Genomic DNA, 12,319 nt, shown 5'->3' with positions numbered 1-12,319 from the left:
AAATAATCTAGTTTACAAGCCCAGCTGTGTACAGATGGGTAAATCTTCAGTCTGGAGGAGATTCTAGCTTGGTTATTTATCCCCAGTCATGTTTTAAGACTCTTAAAGGGGCTGAGCATAGATTAGCAGGGATCCCATCTCCAATAGGTGGCACCAATAGATAAGATCCCTTCCTTCTAGACCTAGAGAAAGGCTACATTGCATTTCTTCCTAGTAAAGCATTGTATGATCTTCAAGACCCTAGACAACAGTTTGGTGTCCTCCTTGAGAAGAAACTTAAAGCGAATGTTAAATCAGGTACATCATTTTTTTTTCTTTTACATTACCCTGTCGGCACCGTGATCCCGGTCGTGCAGTCTTGGGCACCCGGCAGGCCTGATTCACCAAGAGGCGTGTGCCTTTTAGTAAATTCGTCCAGGGGAAAGGGGGCGGGCCTAAATTAAGACCAGCATATGAGTACGTCGGTCTTCATAAATCCCCCTCTCAGACCCCAACAGATCAAAACTTTTGATGTGTCTCTCTGACATGTCAGAAGTTTTTTTTTATGACCGGTACTCTTTAGACTATGTTCCCACACAGTATTTTACTCAGTATTTTGAATGGAATTGAAAACACAGAAAGGCTATGTTCAAACACTGTTGAAATTTAGTGGATGGCCGTAATTTATTGGCAAATAACGGCCATTATTGCAAAACAACCGACGTTGGTTTGAAGTAACGGCGGTTACACTGAGCAAAAATACTGTGTGGGAACATAGCCTTATTGTGTGACACAATTATGAGATTTCTAAGTGTGTATTAGACCACGCCCCTTTACGGAGGCTATGACTCTGGACCCGGAAGAAAAATGTCTCTAAAGTGTCTAAAACTTATATTACGTTTGAAGAAAAATGTTGGACGTGGCAATCCTTTAAACGGAGCAAGGAGGCGCACGAGACAACACTATCACACAGTGAGAGGCAGGATTCTGAGCGGAGACTGCGGCACGAGTTCCGCTCGGTTTCACTTCGTGGGAAGAGGTATACCAGGGAAAATTAGGGAAAAAGTAGAAGACCATGGGGGGGTCAGACCTCGGTACCCCTCGCCAACCTCCATATTGCCCCCAGGCTTCTGTAATATGAATAGAGCCGTGGGTATGGTGTGTGACTCGCGGCTCTATTCATTCCTATGGAGTCAGCGGAAAGAGCCAAGTACATCACTCTTCCGCCATACTCTTCACTTTCCGTCGCTCCATAGGAATGAATAGAGCCACGGGTGACGAGCCATACCCATGGCTCTATTCATAATACAGAAGTCGGGGCCCGATACAGAGATTGGCGGTGGTGGGGGGGGAGGTATAGAGGTTGGACCCCCCCACGATCTCCTACTTTTGAAAAGTGATTTTTTTTCTTGGAATACCCCTTTAAGTCTCATGCGTTGTGCTGGATTTTCTCCTATGTATTACCAGACTCTTATGCAGCTTTGTCTACAGCTTTCCTAAAAACAAACAGCATTGTATAGGATTTTCTAATTTTGAGAGTAGATGACACAGATATGTTTCCTCCCCCCCCTCGTCCTGTGTCAGGAGAAGATGTCAGCAGATGAGCTCAGGTTTGCGCTGTGTTCGGGGATGGTGAGCAGTAATGGATGACAGGCCGCTGTCTCTGCGCTCGCTCTATGAATCACCTCATCTCCTGAATCAATATGTAAATGCGGCACATCCAGCGGCCACAGCGCTCTGCTATCTGAGTCACAGCAGATCACCCGAACCTCATGACTAAACATCCATATATTATGCAGGGAATCAATGTGCGGCCATCGCTTCACGTCACAGCGCTGCAATCGGAAGACGTGCGGGGCAGAGATCACGGAGAGAACAGCAAATCCGACTGCAGCCCACGATAAGCATGGCCCGATGGTAAGAGACAACTGCATGTAGAGTTGAAGGGAGGGGTACACTGCAGCGAGAGCTCTGACAGCGACTTATCTCTTTCTGAACAAAGGGGTCAGACGTGATTTTTTTTTTCTTAGATTGAAAGCTGAATCCGCCATGAGCAGCAGGTTTGGCCATCTAAAATCTAAGGTGTATGGGGACCTTAAAGAGTCACTGTCGTATTTTTTTATTTTCTTTTTCAGAAATCAATAGTCCAGGCGATTTTAAGAAACTTTGTAATTGGGTTTATTAGCCAAATATGCCATTATCTGCATTTAAAAAGCTTTTTTCCAGGTCCCCCCCTCCCTTCTCTTTTCCATCCACTGCAAAAAATCAGGAAATTGTGACTTGTTGCATCAGACGTACCCAGTCTGGTCTATAGAGAGGAGAGGGGGGAGGAGGGAGGAGGAGGGAGTTAGACGGCAGCAGAAAGCAGAGAACAAAGGGATTACATGCAGGAGCTGGGTGATAGATGTAATCAGAGCTCAGAGAGGTCAGTGCTGACTGTCAGAGGAGATAAAGGGTGAGGTATTTCTAGATTAACTCTTTGTTGTTCTGTTTTGGTCTTTTATTTAGCTCTCTCCATATGAGAACAATGAAGACAGGGGGGAGAGCTTCAAACTGCTTTTTCATGATAAAAATGCATTTTTCGGCTAATAAACCCAATTACAAAGTTTTTTAAAATCGCCTGTACTATTGATTTCTGCCAAAAAAAAATTCACGACACTTTAATAACCTGTCCTAAACTGATAACTTCTCACAGCTGGGTGTTTGTTACAATTATATCATATGTAGATCATCTTCTGTAAGATAATGAGTGTTGCCTCCAGACTGATACATGAAAGCTGACCAGATGCTAGTTAGGAAGCTGCTATAATTCTTAAAGTGGAAAAACATGGATGCTTTCTTCTAAAATAGCGCCACCCTTGTCTTCAGGTTGTGTGTGGCATAACAGCTTATTAACACCGAGCTTTAAATACCACACAAAATGTTGTTTTTGGACTGCTGTATTTGGATGTAAGCAGCCATGTTTTTCTAATCCCCTTTAAGAGAAGATCATTGCTCCGCCCTCTGGTTTTCAATGATTATCTCCTAGGCTCTGACGATTTTGGGAAATCTCTATAGACAGTGGCGTAGCTACCATACAGACAGACCACGCCACTGCTACAGGGCCTATGCTGGGCCTTTAACTGTGAGCTTTGTCTGTTTCTGAGGGGCTCTCTGCTCCACCCACTGTTCTCTCAGTATTAGAGATAGCAGCAAGGAAGTGGTTGTGCGCAGCAGACAAAAGTGTGGAGAGGAGGGAGAGTATACATGAAGGGCAGCTCACACATTCTGTACATAGGGAGGAAAACCTACACAGAGCAGCATGCCCTGTATAATGTACAGATGGTGAGAAGTAGTATATAAGGTCCTATAACATCCCATCACAACGGAGATCACAAACAACTTACGAGTTTTCCGGTTGCGCTTTGTCCTCCCTCGTTGAGCCAGAATCCAGGGACCATGGCTGAGTAATAGGGACCCCAGACACCAGGGACAAATAGAGGCTCCTCACTAATCTGTAGGGGAGGAAGAAGCAACAACATTGGATTAGATTATTAGTAGATTACAGGGCTATTATATTGTGAAGTATATGATGTGTCTGTCCTGCTCCTCAGGGGTGGGATTAGTGATGTCACACCCGCTGGGGCGGGGCAGACATTTACTTTGTCACACTCCATTGTATTGTCATTTTTATGTTAAGATATGTAACCAGCTTCACAGTATAATAGGGTCTGGCTCTTTGTCCCCTCGCTCAGGCTATCAGATGCTATCAGATGCTATCTTGCCCAGCCCTCCCTCCCCTATGTCATACAGTATATACAGAGTGTATACTGAATGCTGATATATACAGTATACATTCCACAGCAGAGAACAGAGATCCCGGGACATGAAATCTCCCTTCTGATGATCCACAGACTCGCTCAGCGGCTCATTTACAGCCGGCCCTGAAATCCTTGTTTACTTTGGCTAATGCCATCTGTAAGTGTTTATATTGGACACTTCTCCCAATGATGTCTGAAAGCTTTCTGAAAAAAAAGAAAAAAGCATCTGTGAATGGCTGGGAAGCATCAGATGCTGCTGCACATGGAGCCTCTGACCGCCCATGATGAGCGGGATCTAATGTAACAGCATTTGTCAGCTATGAAGTATATATAGGTGATTGTGGATACAGTAGGAAGATCATGGAGAATCCGAGGAGACACCACAATATCATATACAAGACCAGGCAATGGCAGAATGGCTGGCTGACTGCCCCATCGTCTAGTCCTCAGCTGGGAGGTCACATGATGCTTTGTCTTCTTGCAGTAACCTCTACAGATATTACAGGAAACAGAACAGAGAGGCTCCTGCTCCGTGATCTGTAGTGAGTGTTCCTGAAAATGGCATTACTGGTTGCCATTATGATGGCCCAAGCAGATAAAGGGGCCTATAGAGACACCGATCAGCTGATGATCTTGTCATCGGCTGATCGTTTATTTAGGGTCAAACCTAAAATCATTCGGCACCGACCGCACATCGCTGCGTGGAATAGCGATGCGCGAAGGGCGACCGAAGATCTCACAGGCACCATACATTACTTAAGCATGTAGCAGGTCTTCTCCTGCGATCCTTCTTCCTCCAGCTCCCGCGCGCAGCAGCAGCTTCAGTGCGGCCCGTCTGAGCAGAGGTCAGTGATTGGCTGAGCAGTCTGTCAGCTTAGGCAGCATTGAAGCTGCTGCTGCGCGTGGGACCAAGAGGAAGAAGGAGCGCAGGAGAAGACCTGCAACATGTGAAGGTAATGTATGGTGTTAAAACAAGGGCTGCAAGGACATCGGTAACGATGTCCCTGCAGCCCTCGCTAAACGATTATCGGGCCGTAGAATAGGCCCAGTAAACAAGCACCGATCTAGCAGATTGCCGCTCTTTTACATTATTGATCCGTGGAATAGGACCCTTAGCTTCTCTTAAACCAAGGGAAGAGGGCTTGAAAGGACTATAACAAAATACAGTGGTGCCTTGAATTACGAGCATAATTCGTTCCAGGACTGTGCTTGTAATCCAAATCCACTCTTAAACCAAAGCAGATTTTCCCATAAGAAATCACTGATATGCAGACAATTGGTTCCACACCCCAAACATAATGATTTTTTATTCTGAATAACATATAAAACAGATGAAACAAACATTTAGAAACAGCTGAATATGTGATACTATAAGTTACTGTACAATATAGCAATCAGCATGTGGTGTATTATGTATAGTAATTGCATAAACCTGAAAAAACAGCCACAGTTTGTAGATTCAGGATGGGACAACAAATCCCCTTATGCCGTAGTGTAGTACAACAGGCTAAAATAGAGAAGCGAGCTCCTGTCAGAGGTCTGTGTGGTCACATGACAAAAATGGGGAAGAGGTATGTTCAGCATGGACCAGGAAGTGAGAATCACAGAGCTGTGCACGAGGACAGAGACAGAGACTTTTCTATACAGCAGTGGGAATGGCTGAGTGTAAGTGCAGGCACGTTATAGCAGTGTGTATAGCCGAGTGTGAGTGCAGGCATATTAGACCTGCAGACCTCACTATGCAGACCCTGCCGCTCCCCCACTCCCCCTCCCACCCAGTACAGGGAGCTCTTAAACTAAAGCAATGCTTAAGTTACTCTTAAACCAAGGTACCACTGCATATACATACATGGAGGGGATTTATATTAGGCCTCGCCCCCTTTACCCGACAGGATTCACTAAGAGGCGCACGTAAATCATAATAAATTAGGCGCAGGAGGAGGCCTTCTCCCCGCCCTATTACACCCCCCCCCCCCCCCAAGCTCTGCCAGCCCAGATGGGCAAGCTGGCCGTACGGAAGGCCTACGCCAAGGAGAAGGGGCGAATCTGCACCTTCTCCCTGGTGTACGCTTTGTAAATCCCCCCCATTATCTTCCCGCCTGACATACTCTGTGCTGCTGTGGATCCTTCTCCTTCAACTCTTTAGCTCTCAGTTTGTGATTGCCCCAACTGTCCCCATTCTCCTCTTCACATCACACCACTCTCTTATACCTCTTTCATTTTTAATATCATCATATGAAGTTAGCTCACTGTTCTCCTGAAATACTCTGGGCTGCTGTGGACCCTTCTCCTTCCACTGTGTAACTCAACTCAGTCTGTGACCTGTGACCACTCGTCCCCATTTTTACCTTCACATCATGACTCTGTCCCTCATATACCTCTGTAGTTACTAACTCATCGCATCACTGTGCCATTCTCCTTAAATACTCTGTGCTGGTGGGGGAACGTCCTCCTTCAAATATGTAAGAAAGTCTGTGATCTCCCAACTCTCTCCCTTGTCTCTAACATCATCCCATGACAGCAGCAAACTCTTCTCTTGAAATACTCTGTGCTGCTGTGGATCCTTCTCCTACAATTGAGTAACCCTCTGTGTGAGACTTTCCACTTCTTATTGTCACACCAGGCCTCTGTCCTCTCATATACCCTGTATCCTTATATCCATAATCAGATGACTTTCCACACCTACAAGACCTACACACCATTGCCCTAAAATACTCTGTGCTGCTGTAAGCCATCCTTCTTCAACTATATACAGTGCCTTTCAGTTGCAGATTACAATCCACCCCTGCCTTCATTGTCTATTCATATACGTGGGCATCTACCTTGGGTATCCCGAAGTCCAAACTGCAGATCTATAGCACAATGGGGGACGTTTTCTAAGCAAAGATGGGAAAATAATGTTACGTTATATACTGCGGCGACACACTGTAACAAATACAGAATGTAGACCATATCACCCCCATGTATCACTCATTGCTCCTGTATCCTGCCCTACTGCTTCTCTCCTCCCAGGACACATGTTCTCCCCATGTACATTGCTGCGGAAGGTTTTCTGGGGTCAGGGAGATTTCCTCCAGGATCGTCTTGTGCTGAGCTCTGCTATTCTGGAAATGTTCTGACAAGAAGAACAATTGGATGTAACAAGAGAAGGGGCTTCAATTCTAAACTTCGAATGTTATTGGATTATTTACTTGTCAGATTAATAGAGATGCAGAATCCTGAATGTAAACTATATAGCTGGCGATTTACATCAGGCTGCGGACGTCACGCGCAGTTTACATTACTAAACCACATGAAATACATAGGACAAACCCAACGGATGAAATCCGGCGACCTCATGGGCTGCAAGAGTACGAACGCCTGGTAGTTACTGTATTATGTGATATAGAATATTAAAGTGGCTATAAAGGGAAACTAAGCCATTTAATCAGCTCGGCACCTGTTACAGATAGCAGGCATCTTCTTAAAGTGGTACTCCAGTGATTATTATTTTTATTATTATTTTCTAATCAATAGGTGTCAAAAAGTTATATAGATATGTAAGTTACTTCTATTCCAGTTTTTATAAGCTGCTGTATGTTCTGCAGGAAGTGGTGTATTCCTTCCAGTCTGACACAGTGCTCTCTCATGCCACCTCAGTCCATGTCAGGAACTGTCCAGAGCAGGAGGGGTTTTGAAGGGGATTTGCTCCTGCTCTGGACAGTTCCTGACATGGACAGAGGTGGCAGCAGAGAGCACTGTGTGAGACTGGAAAGAATACATCACTTCCTGCAGGACATACAGCAGCTGATAAGTACTGGAAAACTGGAGATTTTTTAAATAGACATACATTACAAATCTATATGACTTTCTGACATCAATTGATTTAAAACATTTTTCCTCTAGAGTACCTCTTTAATATTCTGTTTCTCCTTTTAGTTTAGAACAGTAGTAGACAACTGTCTCACAGCTGATCCATTGCTCTGGATCAGGTAAATCCTGACAGCTCATCCTAGATTGTTAACAATGGAGTTCCTGTTGGTTAACCTCTCTCTAAAGGAGGGTGTTCAGGTTTTTTTTTTATATACATTGCTCCTTATACATCTTCAATCTGTGTTGCAGCAGGCTTCTTGGTTTGGTGAGGTGACATCACAGGCCTGCTCAGCCAATCAGTGGCTGCCGTTCCCAAACTCGGAAGCTTGCTGCAACAGAGACCAGAGCTTTGTGAACATGGTATCAGCGAGGAGCAAGGGAGTTAAATGTGTTGGGGGCTTTATACTGTACTCCCCACTTTTCCTGGTTAACCCCTTTGTATCTCTCTAATACCTTGTTCAAGCTCTTCAGTTTGTTCTTGGTTTTTCCTAGTTGCAAGCATTGGTGTTTTGGGTTTTCCTCGGTTTTGGTCCAATTTCCTTTTTGTTTCTATACACAGGAGTAAGTCCAAAGTTTTCATAAGAAAATTGCAGGGACAAGTTAGTCAGTCTGGTGTTATGTTAGAGTTCAGGAGAAATTCTAGGGATAGATTAGGGTCAGCTCCTGCCTTGTCATCTTTTGCTTTATTCCTGACTTCCATCAGTCATGCTATTCTTGTTACTTGCCAGCAATGATACATGCTTTTGTATGTTTTTCTGTAAATGTTTGTAGCGTTTTTATGTTTTAACATGTTTTTTTAAGAATTTTTGGTGAAATTTTTTCTAATTTTCCATTTTTCTTTTTATTTTATAAAATAATCCTAAAATATTCCAGTTTTCATTCTCACCACTGGGGCTCAAACTAAGCTGAGGCTTCCTGTTGTGTCTGTGGTGATAAGAGGATGCTGCTGTAAAGTGATCTGTACAGCATCGCAGCGACATGTGACACCAGTAGATATGGGAATAATAGCAGCTCCCTGTGGAATGACCTCTTCTAAGGTCACAGAGCACGCTCGATGATGTTTTACATTCATTTCAAGGGGACAGAGTCTGAATATTGTCTTCTATGTCCATGAGGCTTGCTGTAAAGCAAGTCACTAAATGCTGTTAAGAACAGTCCAGCAAAATGGCAGCCCCCATAACAAAGTACAAAAAGGAAAAAACAAGTTTTAGTATCTGATTCTAATCAGTAAAAGAAAATGTAGGTGACACATTCCCTTTAACTACTGGAAGCCACAGCTGGTTCCAAAGAAAAGTGACTGATATAGTTAAAACCCAGTTCTGCCACCTAGAGACCAGTTAGCGGTGTTACACACTCTCTTTGCCACTTTCACAGCAGCAAAGTCCAACATGACTCTAAGGGCCCTATTCCACCGGACGATTATCGTTCAGATTATCGTTAAATCGTTTAAATCTAAACGATAATCGTTCAGTTGAAATGCAGTTAACGATTAATGACCAAACGAGAAGACCTGGACCTATTTTTATCGTTGCTTGTTTGCAAAACGTTCGCATTGAATAAGACGTCGCTCGGTCGTTCGCAGTAGATACGAACGCAATAGCGAAGAAAAAGCAATCGCAAATACGATCATAAGTAACGGTTATCGTTCCATGGAAATGAGTGAACGTTTTCAGGTCTTTCGCAATAGCGGTCGTTTGAGATCGTTAATCGCTAACGATTATCCAAACGATAATCGTCCGGTGGAATAGGGCCCTTAGCATCAATCCGCAGCAAATCAGAAGCCGGTAAACACAATGACACTTTCCATATACACCAGGGTCACTTTGTAAATACTTGTATATTGTAGTTCTGTAAGGCTTATCTCTAGTCACATCCAGAGCAGCAATCAAAGGCAATGGTTTGTCTTTGTTCTGCTGACAGACGTGACGATCTCTGTGTAACCATCATGCAATGTTCGGCGCAGAATCCTCGGTGCATCTTTGGTTGTGGATGGAGAAGAAAACATCCTGTAACTTAGACTACAATACTACAGCCCTGGTCTGTTCTGGACAAGACAAAGACCAAGCCCTGTAGTCTGCAGGAAAGCAGCAGCCAAGTTATACAGAAGCCTCTGCTGCTGGTAATTCTCTGAAGCTTCCCAAGAAACCCCCCACTCCCACCCCCAAAAAACCAATATGCTTTTGTTTCGAAGTCGGAGACTTTTGCCAAGACATTCACGTGGCATCTGAATTAAAATCTCCAGAAACATTCGGACGAGTCACGTGCTGTATAGAAATAACTTCCAGAAATCCGAATGTGAGCGCTGACCTCTTCCAGTTACAATACGTGACTCATTTCTGGGCCGAACGGATCAATCTGAGGCCGGAGCGAGAACCTCGAGCAGGGATTTATTTCAGCCTCTTATTCTTCCAAGTATCAATTAGCAGCTGAGATTCTTGGAGCAGATCTCAAGGTTCCCAGCTGCCCAGAAGCTCTCTGTCTGGAGGGAGAGGAATCCGATGCCTGATCCGTATTTGCTGTGTACTGGCTCTGGTACATCAGTTTCTGGGAAAGCTGGGTGGCCACCAATACAACCTCAATGACAAGCTCACCCAGCTTTCCTTCAGGTTGTCACTGTCAAGGATAATTCCGATGTTTAGGAACTTGACAAATCCAACTTATCCGCCTTATTATAGTCTACAGGGCGAATGGTTGGACTGGCCGGGGAGTGGAGCGTGCTGCTGAGTGCTTCGCCTGGCTATAGTTCAGATTGCAGCAGGTCTCAGGAGCGAGCTTCAACTTTTAATATGTCTGAGGATATATCAAAAGTTTAATTAAAAGTAACACTTTAACTTACAGTATATAAGCCCTTTAACCATCAGCGATGTTAGCTTTAACCATTGACAGTCTTAGACCACTGGGGATATTACAGTTAAGCCACCATAAAGCATAGTAAATGTAACTTTTATTAACTTAAACTGTTAAGCCTTCATCACCCTAGACCATCAGGAATGTTAAGGGAGATTAGTCGCCAGCAGAGAGCAGAGAACAAAGTATTACACAGTGAGAGCTGTGTGTATTCAGAGGTCAGAGAGGTCAGTGCTGACTTCAGAGGAGATAGCCTGGTGATGTAGCTGTAAATTAACTCTTTGTTGTCCTGTTTTGGTGCCTCATCTTCCTCCACCCCTCCCCTCTCCTTAAGAGAACCATGAAGACAGGGGGGAGAGATTCAAACTGCTTTTTCATGATAAAAATGCATTTTTCGGCTAATAAACCCAATCACAAAGTTTCTTAAAATCACCTGTACTATTGGTTTCTGCAAAAATATTTAAAGGACAGTGATATTTTAAGCAGGTAAGCCCTTTATCCCTCTAGACCACATGAAATGCTAAATTTAACCCTGCAATTACATAGACTACCAGAGGTTTTACCAATAAACTCTTTGCCATCTAGACCACCAGGGTAAAAAAGTTCATGTGTTTTCTACTGGGATCTACTGGGACCATCTTACCCCTCTAATAACAAAGAGGCTGAACAAAGAGTGAAAATCCAGCATGCCCGACCTCAATCTTTGCTAACATCATCCGTCGGTGGAGAGTGGGGAGGCCCCCATACACCTTATACTGTTGCCAGTTGCAGGTATGAAGTGCAAAGACATTTCTAGCGTTTTTTTCCTCTAAAAAAACTGGACTCTTCTATAGAACATGTTCACTCACTGACTCTTTTAACAAGCACGCCCATTCAGGGACCTTTTCAGAGGATGTGCAAGTACTTTTCTAGAGAGCATGACCACTCAGAGACTTGCTTGCTCACTCCAGGGCCTATTATGAATCATGTCCACTAAAAGGAGTTTTCTTAGGCAAGCACTCTTTTAGAAATAAAGGACTCTTTTAGAGAGCATGCCCACTTTAAGACTTTTAGAGTATTCTCGGGCAAGGATCTCTTTATAAAGCATGTCTACACAAGGTCATTACTACATTCTTTTATTATATTTGTTACTTCTTGGTGACGTAGCTAACGTTTGCAGTGGGTAAATCTCTTACCCGATTCTGGGCCTATTCTTGGCATTTCACAAGCAGAGGACATGGAGCATCATATCACTCCACGAGGCCAGGAAGACTTGATAACCTTCTTGGTTTGTTGAACATTAGGACTGCATGAGATCTCATTACGAGAACACTGTGAGCCAGCTTGTGTTTCCAGCCCTGTCGACACTCGCGGATGGATGAGAGGAGCGCACACACCATGCTGGCTCCAGGCAATACCCAACATCCAGGCTCCACACTTGGCAGGTGTCTTGGTGTTTCCCAGCCAGACACGGAGCCTCTCACAGTCACACAAAACAAGATCTGGCCGGGGATGGATCCAAGATAGAAAAAGAGACGAAAAAGAGACTGGAAATGTATAAGACCGAACAAACCCTGAGGACTATTAATAGAAAGATTAAAACCCAGAGTACAGGATGAGAGTCGGGCACCTGTCAAAAAACAGCAGGAACTGGCCAGGCCCGGACAGAGCTACAAGACGGGCCTTAAACTGTGGAGGACTGAGTACAATGCAGTGTAATAAGAGATTTCTGATGAATTTTTCTAAGGAGATGAACATTTTTGCACTTTGTGATATCCAGACTGTAACCTTCCTCAGCGTACAGACTAGAGGGAGTCAATGCACCTCCAATGAGATATACAAGAAGGGGTGGACCATATCAG

At 44.2% G+C, this 12,319-nt stretch overlaps 1 protein-coding gene across 5 annotated transcripts in view; it reads right to left on the bottom strand.

The window, feature by feature from the left end:
- FGGY (FGGY carbohydrate kinase domain containing) overlaps positions 1 to 12,319 on the bottom strand; it is a 381,964-nt gene that overhangs the window by 47,096 nt on the left and 322,549 nt on the right. For all 5 annotated transcript variants that reach the window (XM_069981325.1, XM_069981328.1, XM_069981327.1 and 2 more), the window contains one exon: positions 3,366 to 3,473. In XM_069981325.1, the coding sequence (XP_069837426.1) occupies positions 3,366 to 3,473 (108 nt within the window). The remainder of the gene's footprint in view (positions 1 to 3,365; positions 3,474 to 12,319) is intronic.

This window comes from Dendropsophus ebraccatus, chromosome 8 (assembly GCF_027789765.1).
Source record: "Dendropsophus ebraccatus isolate aDenEbr1 chromosome 8, aDenEbr1.pat, whole genome shotgun sequence".
Lineage (NCBI taxonomy): Eukaryota > Metazoa > Chordata > Amphibia > Anura > Hylidae > Dendropsophus > Dendropsophus ebraccatus.
This window is presented reverse-complemented; position numbering and strand designations above follow the sequence as displayed.